We start from the raw sequence: 15,162 nt of genomic DNA, 5'->3' as shown, positions 1-15,162 counted from the left end.
GTCGCCTCTCCCCAGCAATGTGGCATCAAGGCCCACAGACTTAACTGGCCTCGGGCCCCAGAGTCAGCTGGCACCATGGCCACCCCAACACTGCCGGTCCCTCTGAGACCTCGCTGGCCTTCTACAAAGAGGACTGAGCGCTCCACAATGTTCACCATAAACCCCCTCTCCCTAAGCTAGCTGAAGAGGGCTTTTGTGCTTGCAGCGAGATGTCCTCTAAGACACGACCCCCCGGGAAACCACAGTTTCCAGCCGCAGTTCACACAGCCAGTAACCAGTGTCTAAGGGACTTGACGTTATAGCACAATTGAACGGTTCCCACCTGGCCCATCCTGCTCTCTGGCTACCATGCCCCCGGGCCCTCATGGGTTCCAGGGAAGCCACCTGGCGACCAGTTCTTTCTAACCTAGTAGCCCATTTCCCACAGACAAGCTGGGCGAGTGTGGCTCAGCTCTCCCCTGACGTCAGCCCACGTCTCAATGGAAAAACTGGAAAAGAAACACCTGGACTCACCCTCAGAGACGTCAAGCCCCACGTGGACAGCACACAAACATGGCCAGTATTTGCCGCAGTCTGACTTTCCGGGCCCACACTGTGCTCAGCCCTTCTGAGGGTAGCTTGGGGAGGGAGACCCTACATGAGAGGCCGTGAAGCCGCAGGGAGCTGGCCGTACCTTGTCCCGCCCGCTCATTCACTTCGTCTGCATCTTGGAACTTGGTCACTTGCGTGAACAGGGTGGAGCGGTCCAGCGGCCAGCCGTTCCTCCGGCAGGTGGCCTGCACCAGGGCCGTGAGGTAGGATTCTGGGATGTGCAGCCCCGAGAGCCACATCACACTGGGCTCACTGTCGGTGACCTGGGGAGAGAAGGCAGCTGGTGAGAGCCTGGGGCTGCCATCCAATGCCAGGGTCAAAGCCGACAGAAGATGTAGTTCACGTTAGGGGCAGGAAGATGGTGTTGGGACAACTGGCAGCCCACTGGGAAAAACAAGCGGGATCACCAAACTCCAGGTGCAGCCAAGATTTAAATATAGAAAATACACCACATGCAGACTCAGCGCTTCCACTGCAGGGGGCGTGGGTTCGATCCCTGGTCGGGGAACTAGGATCCCGCATGCCACGCAGCACGGCCAAAAAAATAAAAACAAAACTAAACTAAATAAATAAACCACAAAAGTACAAATCAAATCTCCAGTGAATGTTTTCAGAATCTTGGAGTGGGGAATACAAAACCCAGAAGCCATAAAAGACAACACTGATCTCTTTGACTACATTAAAATGTAAAACTTTCCTATGGAAAAAATACCACAGAATCAAAAAGCTTAAGGCAAGCTGGGGAAATATCTGTAACACCAGCAGACAAAAGACTTAATTCCCTTGATGTACAAAGAGCTCTTAAAAACCAATTTTAGAAGGTGGAGAATTTGAGGGGCTTCCCTGGTGGCGCAGTGGTTAAGAATCTGCCTGCCAATGCAGGGGACACGGGTTTGATCCCACGGGAAGATCCCACATGCCGCGGAGCAACTAAGCCACAACTACTGAAGCCCGCGCGCCTAGAGCCCAGGCTCTGCGACAAGAGAAGCCACCGGAGAAGCCTGAGCACCGCAACGAAGAGTAGCCCCCGCTCACCGCAACTAGACTAAGCCCGCGCGCAGCAACGAAGACCCAACGCAGCCAAAAATAAATAATTTTTTTAAAAAAGGTGGAGAACTTGATAAAAATGAAATCAAGATACAAAGACAGTTCACAGAAAAACACAAAATGTCTATAAACGTGTCAAATACACTCAGCCTCACCATAATTAAAGAAACACACAACCAACATAGTCGATGTTACTTTTTGCCTATGAAGGAGAAAAAGATCCAAAGTATTAAGAACACACCATGTTGCAGAGAGGTGAGGAAAGAATCATTCTCGTACGCTGTGGTTTCAAGTTCTCTAGAAAACCATCTGACAAGAGCTGTCAGAATTTAAAATGCACACACTCGGATCCAACTCTTCCATTGTACCCATGGAATATACTCACATGAGTCTCCAAAGCCATGTGCACCAGAATGTTGTTCGTACTAGCAAAACAAAAAATCCAAAAAGAGAACAAAAAACCAATGGTAACCACCTAAATATCCATCAGAGGAAAGGATACAGGATGTCTGTGAGACGGAGTAGCCTAGAAGGAATGACGTCTAGATGGAACAATTGCCAAGACAGACTCTTAGATGGATAAATCAAGTTGGGCATAGTATGCTTCAAAGTCTTTCTTTTTTTAATATATTTATTTTATTTATTTATTTTTGGCTGGGTTGGGTCTTCGTTGCTGTGCGTGAGCTTTCTCTATCTGCGGCGAGCAGGGGCTACTCTTCCTTGCGGTGGCTTCTCTTTGTTGGGGAGCACGGGCTCTAGGCGTGCAGGCTTCGGTTGTTGCGGCACGCGGGCTCAGTAGTTGTGGCTCGAGGGCTCTAGAGAGCAGACTCAGTAGTTGTGGCGCACGGGCTTAGCTGCTCCGCGGCACGTGGGATCTTCCCGGACCAGGGCTTGAACCCGTGTCCCCCGCATTGGCAGGCGGATCCTTAACCACTGCGCCACCAGGGAAGCCCCCGAGGAAGGGAGGAAGGAAGGGAGGGGGGAAGGGAGAAAAGGAAAAAAAAACAGATACGCTTGCAGAGTCCGAGACCATTTCCAGAGCACCCAGTCAGCTCCTGACAGAGGTACCACTAGGGAGGGGAGAAGGAGTCGGGAAGTGGTTTGAGGGGGTCCAGGCCAAGCCTTGGACCAGCAAGCAGACCGCTGCCTCTCACTCACCCACGTCGTGTACTGGCTGAACCTCCGCAGGAAGTAGGGCATCCAGTTTCCGAGGGACTTTAAGGTGTCAGGGGCAAGCTTTCTCCAGATATTAGGGATTTGCCCAAGAAAGAGGGACCTGGCTACATCATCTAATTCACTGCTCATCCCAACTTCTCCAGCCAAGGCCTGTTTATAGAATCAAGAGCAGTCAGGCAAGACTAGCGGAAAACCCAGCACTCCACCGAGGCAGGAATTTGCACTCGAGGAACAGGCTTACCCTCTGAAGTTCAGCCAGGGATGCGGACATCCGTATGACAAGCTTGTTGAAGCGCTGCAGCTCCTGCAGGAGCACCACTGAGGTAGGGGAGGCGACCATCCCCAGCTGCTTCCTGACCAGGTCCAAGTCAAAGACTTTGGGCATCTTGTTTGCTATGTCCTTGGCCACATGGCCAGTGTAATCATCTCGGCTGATGGCGGTGCTGCATTCCCCTGAAATCAGGACACTTTTCAGAGAGAGCAAGGCATCTGAGCACAGGACTGGGGTGCCTTCTGGCTCTCAGAAGGGCACCAACAGTACGGAAGCTATCAGAACCCGAAGCAGCACTTTGCGCCAATGCCCTTTGTCCCCAGTCCAATGGGCACAGTCCTCTGCAGGGGACTTTACCCGTCTGAGGCTGCAGCTCCAGCAGGTGAGACCACATGTCTCGAGCTGCCTGAGTGTAATATCCAGTCTCAGCGTTGAGGTGCAGCCCAAACACTTCAGGCGTGTTGGCCAGAGGGAGGGCCTCAATGGCTTCTGTAATGGGAGAGAACAGCGGTTACACTGCCATGCCACCTCCGATTCCCGAGGGCCCACAGCCTCGACGTCCCCACACACGTTAGCCCACGTTCCACCTCTGAGAGGGTGACGTGCTTTTAAAATAAGAATTCTACACCGCCATGCCCAATACAGGCCTGTGTGCATCTTTTTTTTTTTTTTTTTTTTGCCATGCCTCGTGGCTTGCGGGATCTCAATTCCCCAACCAGAGATCAAACCCAGGCCCACAGCAGTGAAAGTGCAGAGCCCTAACCACTGGGCCACCAGGGAACTTCCTCTACGTGTATCTTTTATGAAAATGGCTCAGTGACTTTCCCAGGGGCCACTCTGCCCTTCCAGGGAGACTCTGATATATTTACCATCATTCCAGGACAGGAAGTCTGAACTAACTCCATCAGCTCTGAGGCTAGGAAGAGCCCACTGGGCCCCGCTAAAAGGCATAAGAAACCACCCCGAGCCGTCAAAGAGTCCCACCAGGGAAGTGGTCAGAAGCATCAAGCCAACCACAGAAACCAGAGGAGCTGAAATGTACGGGCTCCCTTAGAATAAAACGTCTGCATACTTCCTGATGGCTGAGAAATCTCACCAACAAATTTTTCCTTGACATCCCCCGTGGGGATTTTGTAGTCCACTTCCTTGTTCCGGAAAAAGTGGAATGGCTGGAAAGTATCGAAAAGGAAGTCCCCCAGGTATTCATCCATGTAGATGGTCAGGATGCGCCGGTCAAAGCTGTCGATGGCCCGTCCTCCGTACATGACCTGACATGACAGGGAGTGAGAGCCGGCCGGGACCCAGAACCTACGGGGTGGGCCCTGAGGCCCCGGGCCCAGCGGACAGTCCAGGGTCAAGCCCGGATGCGCCCTTAGAGAGACTCCTGCCGCCCGGCCACTGTACAGCTCAAACCGTGCTGACTTGCACAGGCTTCAGGCCACTCTATACAAGAGGGCTTGTGTGCAGACTCATAGAGCCCAAGGTGATAGCAGTCCTCATGAAATGCTGGGAGCCAGTGTGCAACTGGCCAACTCCCCAAAACACAGCGAACGAGCAAACAAAACAACCCAAGGAGCCAGCAGCCGCTTTTGTCTTTGGAACAGCGATGTCTCTGTTTGAGCCACACACAGGCCTCCGGGGAAGCTTTCCCACGAGCGCTGTATAAGGCCGTGGCCTCCAGAGTGGACCTCCAGGCCCGCCGAACAGAGGCAGGGCTCCCATGACGTGCCTGAGGCATCCTCAGCGAGGAACAGGAGTCCCCAGGGCGATGAGTCCAAACGCCCAGGTGACGGTCGCTCACTTAGGACAAAGAATAACAGGGTGACAAACCGGGGCGTGGGGGGGTGGTGTTTCACAGAGACCCAGGGGCCTTCAGCTGATGGGCAGCAGCAAGAGGGGAGTCCCAGAAGACTCGGGGGCCATGGACCAGGGGCACCAGGCCACAGCCCAGCCCGCCCCAGGGGGCCTGCAGCAGGTACCCAGGATGCTCCTACCTCCCCAATTAGGTACTTGAGGCTGCCCCACGGGATCCGAGGGTCGTGCTGCCGGAAAGCTTTTGTTAAGTATGTGTTCAGAATTTCCATGCAGACCTGCAAAGAGGAGGAACGGGCCTGGGTAACCGAAAACCCATAAAGTCATTCGCGTTCTGACTGTTTTCTGAAAACGTGGGCAGGAACAACGAAGGAAGGAGTGTCCCCCGGGAGAGGCAGTAGCCGCCTCTTCACCTGGAAGTCAGACTCGTTGAAGTCGTAGTACACGTTCCACCCGATCTTCCCGAACTTTCTCCTCTCCTGCACCACAGCATGGAAGAACGCCAACACGTAGACCAGGGACTTGAAAGCAGGGTGTGGACACTGGTCCAGCTTCTCAGGAGAGATCTTGAAGTACGTGGCTCTCATGTTGAGTTTCAGCCCGTTGGGTGGCTCGGTGACAACCTGTTGGAGGCAAAGACCGATGGTGACGGAAACCCCAGGCCCCCGAGCAGGGCTCTGAAGGGTGTGCAGACTGCAGTCGTCTTGGCTTTTCCCTCCGTCCTTGCAAAGCTATCTTCCCTATTCCCAAGGGCCCACGTGAATGAGTTAAAAACTAGACGTTGTTCCAGCTCTGCCCTGACTCATCGAATGACCCCAGGAAGGCTCTTTTAACCTCCTCTGATCCATGGGGTCCTCAAGTGTAAAACAGAAGTAGCTAAGTTTTTCCCTCTGCCTGTCCTGGAGGAAGAGAGAGATGATGAAACCATTCCCCAAAATGTTCCCAGAGACTAAATTAAACAGGGCAGGTAAACTCCTTGAAACTTACACACACAAGCACTCACTCCACTTCTGCGGGCTGTGGGAGGGCCGATCATTAGAGTTAAAAAGGATAAATGTGAAGTCCATGAAAACTAACCCAGAAATTGTTTTGAGGACATGCAGAAGTGATAAAGATGGGCCTGGGAGTCAACACTGTCACCCGATAATTGTCACCCTATCCAGACAGTGCTTACCTCTGAAGGGAGAGGGAGAAATGGAACTGGGAAAGGCGGGGGTGTCCAACTCTATCCTAAACACACACATGCACACAGCAAAACGGGAGTGAGGTAAGGAACCGAGCCGTGGGCACGTCTGTCTGTCCTGCTGCCAGACCTTCAAGGACTTCTGCAGGATCCCGATGGGGAAGCCCTCGGTGGGGTCCGTGGTGAGCCACAGGCGGAAGTCGGGGTGGGGCTTGGTGATCCTCTCCAGGGACTTCTCCAGATCCTTCAGCCACTTGACCAGGAGATGGCAGTTCTGCAGCATCAGCCACTGCCCTCGAGCCACCGCCATCTCCAGCAGCTGTAGGGCCACCTGCTCCGACAGAGCCAGAAAGGAAGCGTCGGCGTCCCACTGCCGCACCACCCTGTGCTCTCCCAGAGACCCGCTGCAAGCACCAGGAAACTACTGGCCACTGCAGCAGAAGCCACAGAGGAGCCAGCGGTCCCGGAGCCACAGAAGGAGCCTTTGAAGAAGCAGCCCTTTAGACTTCCCGCGGGGCCCCCGGGGTCCGCTGGGCTGCACTCATTGGCCTCCCTCAGCCCCCAGAGCTCCAACCTCGGACTCAGTGGCACCTGCCCCCTGACCAGTTGGCCTTGCCACTGGGGCAGTGACAGCCCTGATCCGAAACGCGGCTCTTGCAAGGGCTGAGGGAGATAAAGACTGGTTGTGAAAGGGCTTTGGAAACAGCAGAACACACCGACGGCACCAGGCTGGGCAATCACAGCAGGTCAGCTCTAGAACTATACTACTGTTCACGCTGTCATCGCTGTGACATGTGACTACTGCTCCGTAGACTGGAAATGCATGGCACTCGTGTGGGGGGGGGGCGGGGGGGGCGGGGGGGGCGGTACTCTTGGCTTAAAGCCAAACATTCGTTAATTCATTCCTAACAGGGGCCGGTGACCTCACCCACGTTTAGGGCTTGTTCCCTCCAACAACAATTTACCTTTTCTTGACCTTGACCCATGGCAAGGAATTTGAGGCGGTTCCCTCCAAAACCGCTGTGCTCGGCTAATTTCATAAGGTCACTGGCAGGGTCAGAGCCAGGACTCAGGATAAACACAATGGGCGAGTTGGGTGTGCTCTGCTCAAAGATGGCTTCAAAGCTGATCACCGGAGGCTGCACGTACCTGGGGAAAGAAACACGACTGGAAAACGCTCCCGGGAGGACAGCGCCAGGCAGGGGCCGGCCAGTCCGACCAGCACTCTTCCTCCCAGTGTCCAGAACCTTCTGACTGTCCCTCTGGTATGGCTCTTTGCTCAGCCTTCCTTGTTTCGGAATCCAGGTTTTACACACATCTCGTTCACTGGATGGTAATAAGCTCCTGGGTGATGGGGACCTCTCCACACAGCCCAGTACATCCGGGTTGGGTGGTTCAGGAGACTTGTTCTGAGCTGCATGCCTCCTGACAAGCCGGCCTTCCAGGTGCACGTGCCCTGGGCACCGAACCCAGAGGTCCCACACCGGCGGCTCCACAGGCGTGTCCTGAACAGCCTGCATCTCGAGATTGTTAAAAAGTTAGTTGCCAGCACATAACGATTGGGAGATTTCATGTAGAAATCCAAATTTCTAGTTTCCGTTGAAGAGTCAGAGATCTGAGTCCCCGCCGCCACCTGGCATCAGTCAGCAGGAGTTCAGGGGCTGCTGGCCAGGGCTTGACCTCTCCAGTGGGCCCGAGTCCTCATCCAGCCACGCCCAGTCCTCTCCATCACCCGCCGGCCGTGGAGGCAGATGTGAGTTTGTCACCCTAAGTTACCCATCCGGCCTCGCCCCCGATTCCAGAGCTACCAATACGGGAGCCATGAGGCACGTGTGGCTACCGAGCAGTTGAAGTGTGGCGAGTCCAAACTGAGATGAGCTGCACGTGTGAATTCACACAGGATTTTAAAGCCTTGGTATCAAAAACTATGCCAAATATCTCGATCCATTACATGCTGAGATAGCATTTTAATATTTGAGTTAAATATAACTAACTACTAATACATATTATTTACGTGATATGATGTATTAATATATATATAACTTATGATGATTGTTATTAAAATTAATTTTGACTGTTTCCTTTTTTATAAATTTACTTTTTTCATTGACGTATAGTTGATTTACAATGTTGTGTTAGTTTCAGGTGTACAGCAAAGTGATTCAGTTATAATATAAATATATATTCTTTTTCAGATTCTTTTCCCATCTAGGTTATTACAGAATATTGAGTAGAGTTCCCTGTGCTGTACAGTAGGTCCTTGTTGTTTATCTATTTTATATATAGTGGTGTGTATATTTTACTCCCAAATTCCTAATATATCCCTCCCCCTCCCCTTTCCCCTTTGGTAACCATAAATTGGTTTTCTATGTCTGTGAGTCTGTTTCTGTTTTGTAAATAAGTTCATTTGTATCATTTAATAATTAAATACAGTTACTTATTATTAGTAAATATTATATATATAGAGTTATATATTAATATATTATATTTTATATGCTTATGATAACTGTTATTAAAATTAATTTCACCTGCTTCTTTTTGAATGTGGCTACCAGAAGACTTGAAATGACATACATCACTCACACTGTATTTTTCTTAAACAGCGCTGCTCTAGAGTGGCTACCGAATCATGCTCAAAGGCAGTCCCCTCTGGCCACCCACTGCCATCCGTGAGTCCAGGAAGGGGTGACATTAGATATTCTACCCCACAGAAAGGGCCAAGCAAACACAAACAACTCACTTACTTCTCTCCCACTGTTACAGTCACGTAGTCAGTCACGGCCCGATATACCCGATCCACACGGAAACAGCGCAAAATAAGCAACTTCTGGAAAGGGGTGATGTTATCATCATAACCCAGGGGGAATGGAAACTGCTCAAGTGAATCCAGGTCATACCACTGGGAAAAGCAAAGAACATTCATGCTGGCGTCAACTGAGAAATGATATAGGCCCCCCTTTTTATGTGAAGGTCCCAAGAGCCCCTGTAAAGGGATGAAATCGACAGGCCACGTCTAGTCAGATCTGTCATTTTCTACCCCCCCAAACTCTGAACTTTAGGAAGGGATGCACTGAGTCTTATGGACTGTTGAATTCCCACTGCCCATCAAGGGACGTGGTCCAGCCACAGATGCTCAAAGTTTCTTGAATGGATGGATGAATGGATGAATGGATGGACAGATAGGCAGAGGCAGATGGACAGACGGATGGATGGACAAATGGACGGATGGACAGATGGAGAGATAGATAGATAGTTCTCCCACAAAACTAGCTGAACTAGATAAAGGAGAATTCCATCCAGGGAGTTAGAGGGCATTGGCTACACTCTGCACGAGCCACTCAGAGGCAGATCTTCAAACTCATAGGGAGTTAGGCTACAGATTGAGTGTGGAGATGACTGACGTGCGGGGAAGGGAAGGAGGAGAAGGAGGGCACTTGCTCACCTCCTGCCAGACAGTCAGATGTTTCTCCACATCATCAGGAAGAGTCCCAAAGTTGTCTGGAAACATCTCTGATAAAAGAATGATATCTTCCCATCCCTGGTCGGACAACCAAGCACAGGGTTTTCTCCGTTTGCTTTTCTCCAGGGAAATGTTTCCTAATCACAACAGGATAAGAGAAGTAAACAGCCGACACCAACACACGGGGAAGAGTAAGCAACTCCATTCCTGGGCTTCCCTCACTTTGGGGAAAATCCACTTCTCAAAAGGGGGCTGGAAAGAGAAGAGGGTTAGGCTTCCCCTGTCACCATCCGTAACTCCAGCCAGGAAGCTCGGCGTGGCTTCCAGCCTCGGGGCAGCCTTAAGGCAGAGGCTGGCTGCTCTGAGTTAACTCGAACTATCTCTGAGGCTGGAACTGTCAACTGAGGTATTTACTAAAGGGGTGCTATTGGAAGCCAAGTTTTAAGGAAGGCAAATTTCTGCTGTTGTTTTGGTGAACAAACTCATACACATGTGCAACATGGGTCCAGGGAGTCGGGAAGCATGAAACGAGGCAAATTCGTTACCTTTTAAGAAGAAATCTAATTCTTCCTGGGGGACTCTCCCCTCTGCTTGTTCTATCTTGATAGTCATATTGAAAGAAAAAAGTAACTTGTGCCTCTCAAACAACCCTGAAGAGAAACAACAGATGGGTCTGGATAAAACAAATGCATTTAAACCCAGGGTTTCTCATGCACACCACGCTTAAATTTCAGAGAAATGAACTGAAGCACCTCAACTGCACAGTCAGTTGCATTTAGCCGTCTTTGCATTTGGTGTCCGTGAACACCTGCAAAAACTATGAGCTCAACTGACACGTCATGCCCACAAGTGCAACGGGCAGTGACCCTCACTCGTACGCATCTGCAATGGTCACGTCTCCGGGCGGCACTTACCACGCCCTCGTGGGAAGAGGAGGGGGGGTGCCCCCCCAGCAGATGAAGGACCGTATGATGGAGGTTCAGAGCCACCTCCTGAATGAAGTGCTGGTCATTTGCCGGACTCAAAGCAAAAGTTCTTACAGTGGAGAAGAGGTATTAACAAACTTTCTATAAAGGGCCAGAGAGTAAATCGACTCGGCTTTGCAGACTAGACAGTCTCTGTCATAACTACTCAACTCTGCCATTGTACTGTGAAAGCCGCCATGGACGATCTGTATAGAAACGGGTGTGGCTGTGTGCCAAGATAACTTTATTTACAAAAGCAGGCGGTGGGGCAGATTTGGCCAATCTCTATTGCAGAGTAAGCCCATTCCATCAACACGCTCTTTATGGATAGGAAGACGCAAAACATTAGAGTTCTTTTTTTTTTCTAACGGAAAAAAAAAAAACCATGTAAGTCAAAATGTGTGATGTGAATTCTATCTTATACGTGTTAGAAGGGTTGGTTACTTAAGAGAGCCCTATAGGATAGCCCTCAACCTGTTTCCTGCCCTACACAATTTTGAGCTGTGTCCCCCTCAAAATCTATAAGTTGACACCTTAATACCCAGTACCTCAGAGCTGGAGACAGGGCCTCTAAGAGGTGATTAGGTTACTCAGCATAAACAAGAACGAAATCATGCCACTTGCAGCGACATGGATGGACCTAGAGATTGTCATACTGAGTGAAGTAAGTCAGACAGAGAAAGACAAGTATCATATGATATCGCTTATATGTGGAATCTAAAAAAAAATGGTACAACTGAACCTATTTACAAAACAGAAATAGAGTCACAGATGTAGACAATAAACTCACGGTTACCAAGGGGGAAAGGGCAGGAGGAGGGATAAATTGGGAGATTGGGATTGACATATACACACGACTGTACATAAAATAGATAACTGATAAGAGCCTGCTGTACAGCACAGGGATCTCTGCTCAATACTCTGTAATGAATCTAAAAAACAGTGGAGGTATGTATATGCATAACTGATTCACTTTGCTGTACACCTGAAACTAACACAACATTGTAAATCAATTATACGCCAATACAAATTAATTTAAAAAAATAAAATGAGGCTGTTAGGGAGGGCCCCCATGCAATCCCAACTGGTGTCCTTATAAGAAGAGGAAATTTGGACACATGGACAGAAGCGCACAGAGTGCATCGGTCCTAAATCGGTGCGAACAGGTGCTCACCTGTGCAGCCATAGTTATAGATGTTGAAGGTCAGCGTGTCCATGATGTTCCTTAATCGCTTCAGAAGAATGGAGTCAGGCAGCGACTTCTTGAGTGACAAGCGGAAGACCTCCAGGAAGGAGATCAGGGAGTGCTGGTACATGGAGCTCACCAGGGCCATCTCCGACAGCGCAAAGAACAGGATGGCTCCCCTCCGGGCGGCCGGCCGGTAGCCATCCCGCAGCCTGTCGATGTCCAGGGCTGTCTTCTCCGCCAGCTTGAGCTTCTCTGACACCTGAAGAAGAGGCGCACGTTGCCACTTACAGCCGAAACCAGGAAGACATACGAAACAGGCGAGAAAGTAAGAAGGCGGGGGGGGGGGGCGGCAGCCAAGAAAGCCATGCAGCGCTCACAGGAAGGGCCCCCAGCCTCTCGCGAGATGTGGTATATATTTGTGGCTCGACCCCCCGCTGCCCCCGTGCCCCCTTCTTCTAGTAACAGTCCCTGAGTTTGATCTAGAGACCTACAGTTTCCTCCTTTCATTCATATGTGGGGCTCAAGCCCGAGGCCAGGAGGGGAGCGGGTGAGTGAGGTCCAGAGAATCCACACTTGGCACCCCCAGCCCATGGGAGTGGTCTGGGGTGAGCACGTGACTTCAGTGACAGGAAAAGATTCTCATTCTTCTCTTTTGGACTCGAACCTCAGTGGACATGAAGCCAGACCCAGCTTGTGACCATGAGCGGAGCTTGGCTCCACAGGGAGGCAGAGAATGAAGCCAACACAGCAGAAGGTCCAGAAATGGAGAGAAACTGAGCCCTGGATGATACGCTTGGAGTCCTGGATCCAGCCCTGCCTGAAGCCATCCCTCGACTTTTCTGTTTTCTAGGCCGATCAATTCCCTTTGGACTTGAGCCACGTAGGGCCAGATTTTCTATCGCTCTCAATTAAGAGAGGCTGACTGGGTGCACAGGGGTCCCTGGGAACATCTCTGGGACTCCGTAGCAGGATCGATACACTTTTCCACACAGTTCATACCTCCATGGCTTTGGACTTGGTCTCCTCCAGGGTCTGCACCAGCTCCACATTGTCCAGCATGTTCCCCGTGGAGGTGGCCAGTTCCCGGAGGAGGGAGTCCTCCAAGCCCTTCAGCAGGTTCTTGTTCTCACTCGTCTCCTGGATGAGATGCTCTCTCTGCTCTTCCAGCTCTCGCCTCTCGAAGGCCACCAGCACGCTCAGCAGCTGGTCCTCCAGGCCTTTCAGTGTGACTGTGGGGGGACGAGGGAGGCCCTCACCACCGCGTCCCCCTGCCAGGCTGCTCACCATCTCGTCTCCCCCGCACAGCAGTGCCTGGGGCAAGTGGAGGGTGGGCCCGGCATCCCAGGAACACGAGGACTCACTCTCCCACCAATGCCATTCTAAAGCCCCAGGTGACAAATATGGGACAGAGCGCAACAGAGATGCTGTTACCTGGAGTAATGGACAGCAAGTGTGAAGATGCACTAAAATCAAATCCAGGGCTCCCACATCTTGGGGGACCCTCGTTAGATATCTGGGTTTATACCCAAACTTTTTTTTTTTTTTTAAGCCACGCGGCTTACGGGATCTTAGTTCCCCAACCAGGGATCGAACCCAGGCCCTTGGCACTGAAAGCACGGAGTCCTAACCACTGGACCACCAGGGAGCTTCCTAACGCGTACCGAAACCTGATTAACCTACCTAGGAACCCGTGTGACCACCCTAGAAAATGTGGGAAGTTCATTCAAGTTCATAACGGAATTCAATTGAGAGGAAGAGGGAAATCCAAAATCATACTGTGTATTCAGATACACAAATACACTACAACTTCCTGCTGCGGCAGAAAGGGGTCTCGCCTCGCTCCAAGGGTGAATGTCAGAGCCCCGTGGTCCAGACTCAGCACATCTCAAGACACATAACTCATTGCCTTCTAAAGGCCCCCAAACCTTTTGGTGTTGCTTCCTCATTAAGAACTGATTGGTTGGGACTTCCCTGGGGGTCCAGTGGTTAAGACTCCGAACTCCCAATGCAGGAGGCATGGGTTCGATCCCTGGCAGGGGAACTAAGATCCCGCATGCCGCACGGTGAAGCCTCAAAAAGCAAACCAAAAGGAACTGATTGGTTGACTATGAAAGCTGTGACTCTGAGAATGATTCACCGAATGAAGTGACGTCCCTTGAGAGCCCTGAGCTCAGACTGTGGTCTCCACCTGAAATTCGGCACTGCGGCTCTGTACATGCTTACCAGTATAATTGATCACCATGGCTTTCCCAAACACGGATGGGCCGTATCTGGGGTTGGCCAGCTTGGTGTTCAGATACAGTCTGAAATTCGAATCATAGCCCACTTCCTTGTCTCCCAGTATGATAAACTGCCGTCCTTGGGAGACCTTGATGTTCTTTTCTAAGACGTTATCAATCACAGGGTCGATGTACTCATCCACATCGTGGAACAGGAAAGGCGTCCCGTACTTTATAGATATCTCCAGCTGCTTGAGGAAGTCGGGGTCATTGAAGGAAGCCACCTGGAAGGGAGGGGAGGCAGATGCTAAAAATCAGCTCACTCGCCAAATTCAAGGGGAAAAGAATCCTTGGAGGTGGCAGGGGACATGTCAGCACCTTGAAGGGAGGCAGAGGGGAAAACACAGAACAGGGAGAGAAGCAGGGCACGTAACCTGCATAAACCATGAGGTTCAGGCTCTGAGCAGCCTCTCGTTCAAAAAGCACAGGTCAGCAGCCAAAAGGGATTAGGAGAGAATCTCTTCACATCTCTCAGAAGACCTCAAAAAGGATCCAAACACAGAGTCCACAAAAAAAAAAAAAAAAAAAAAAAAAATTCACTCCCCTCCAAACCTTAGGCTTGCTTTCTTATCTCTTTTCTCAAAACATCTGTAAAAATTCTTCCTCTCTTCCAGCCCCTGGGACCTCCTCTTCCCTTCCTCTCCACCCTCTTTTATTACATTGATGTACTTAGCCACTCACCCCATAAGTTGAACCCTCCCTCTTTAAGAGATAGGATGGGGATAGGAGTAGGATGGGGGGCTAGGAGAGGTCTGGCAATTGCAGAACTCTCTGGAAGGCTCAGGGAAGAGGGACATCAAGGAATATTCCTGCACTGATGATATCTGTCCCACTACAGTTCTATGTGAATTTTGGGAGTGGATGTCCCCCCGCCCCGACCTTGGGATGCTTCCCCTACCTGCATGTACATACCCGGAAGCAAGGACCAGAAAAAACAAGGAAAAGATAAAAATGGAAAAACATGAATTGTTAATTATTTCAGTAAAAGGTAACTGGGCCCCCAGCAATTTCACCCCCAAAAATTAAAAACACACGCCCACAAAAAACTTGCACATGAATGTTCACAGCAGCACTGTTCATGACAGCCAAAAAGCAGAAACAACCCACATGTCCATCAACTGATATTCAGGTAAACAGACATGCAACACACTATTATTTAGCCATAAGAAGGAATGAAGTCCTGATACCT

The 15,162-nt window shown here is 50.7% G+C and overlaps 1 protein-coding gene across 1 annotated transcript in view; it reads right to left on the bottom strand.

The window, feature by feature from the left end:
* Nucleotides 1–15,162, bottom strand: part of DNAH10 (dynein axonemal heavy chain 10) — a 146,922-nt gene that overhangs the window by 1,306 nt on the left and 130,454 nt on the right. Inside the window, exons 63-77 of the mRNA XM_030860044.2 lie at nt 13,918–14,197; nt 12,694–12,923; nt 11,680–11,953; nt 10,086–10,190; nt 9,523–9,677; nt 8,825–8,979; nt 7,046–7,229; nt 6,211–6,411; nt 5,311–5,520; nt 5,080–5,175; nt 4,182–4,353; nt 3,443–3,574; nt 3,056–3,267; nt 2,797–2,964; nt 674–854 (exon numbers count right to left, since the gene is read on the bottom strand). Of these exons, the coding sequence (XP_030715904.1) occupies nt 674–854; nt 2,797–2,964; nt 3,056–3,267; nt 3,443–3,574; nt 4,182–4,353; nt 5,080–5,175; nt 5,311–5,520; nt 6,211–6,411; nt 7,046–7,229; nt 8,825–8,979; nt 9,523–9,677; nt 10,086–10,190; nt 11,680–11,953; nt 12,694–12,923; nt 13,918–14,197 (2,755 nt within the window). The remainder of the gene's footprint in view (nt 1–673; nt 855–2,796; nt 2,965–3,055; nt 3,268–3,442; nt 3,575–4,181; nt 4,354–5,079; nt 5,176–5,310; nt 5,521–6,210; nt 6,412–7,045; nt 7,230–8,824; nt 8,980–9,522; nt 9,678–10,085; nt 10,191–11,679; nt 11,954–12,693; nt 12,924–13,917; nt 14,198–15,162) is intronic.

This window comes from Globicephala melas, chromosome 13, assembly GCF_963455315.2.
Source record: "Globicephala melas chromosome 13, mGloMel1.2, whole genome shotgun sequence".
Lineage (NCBI taxonomy): Eukaryota > Metazoa > Chordata > Mammalia > Artiodactyla > Delphinidae > Globicephala > Globicephala melas.
This window is presented reverse-complemented; position numbering and strand designations above follow the sequence as displayed.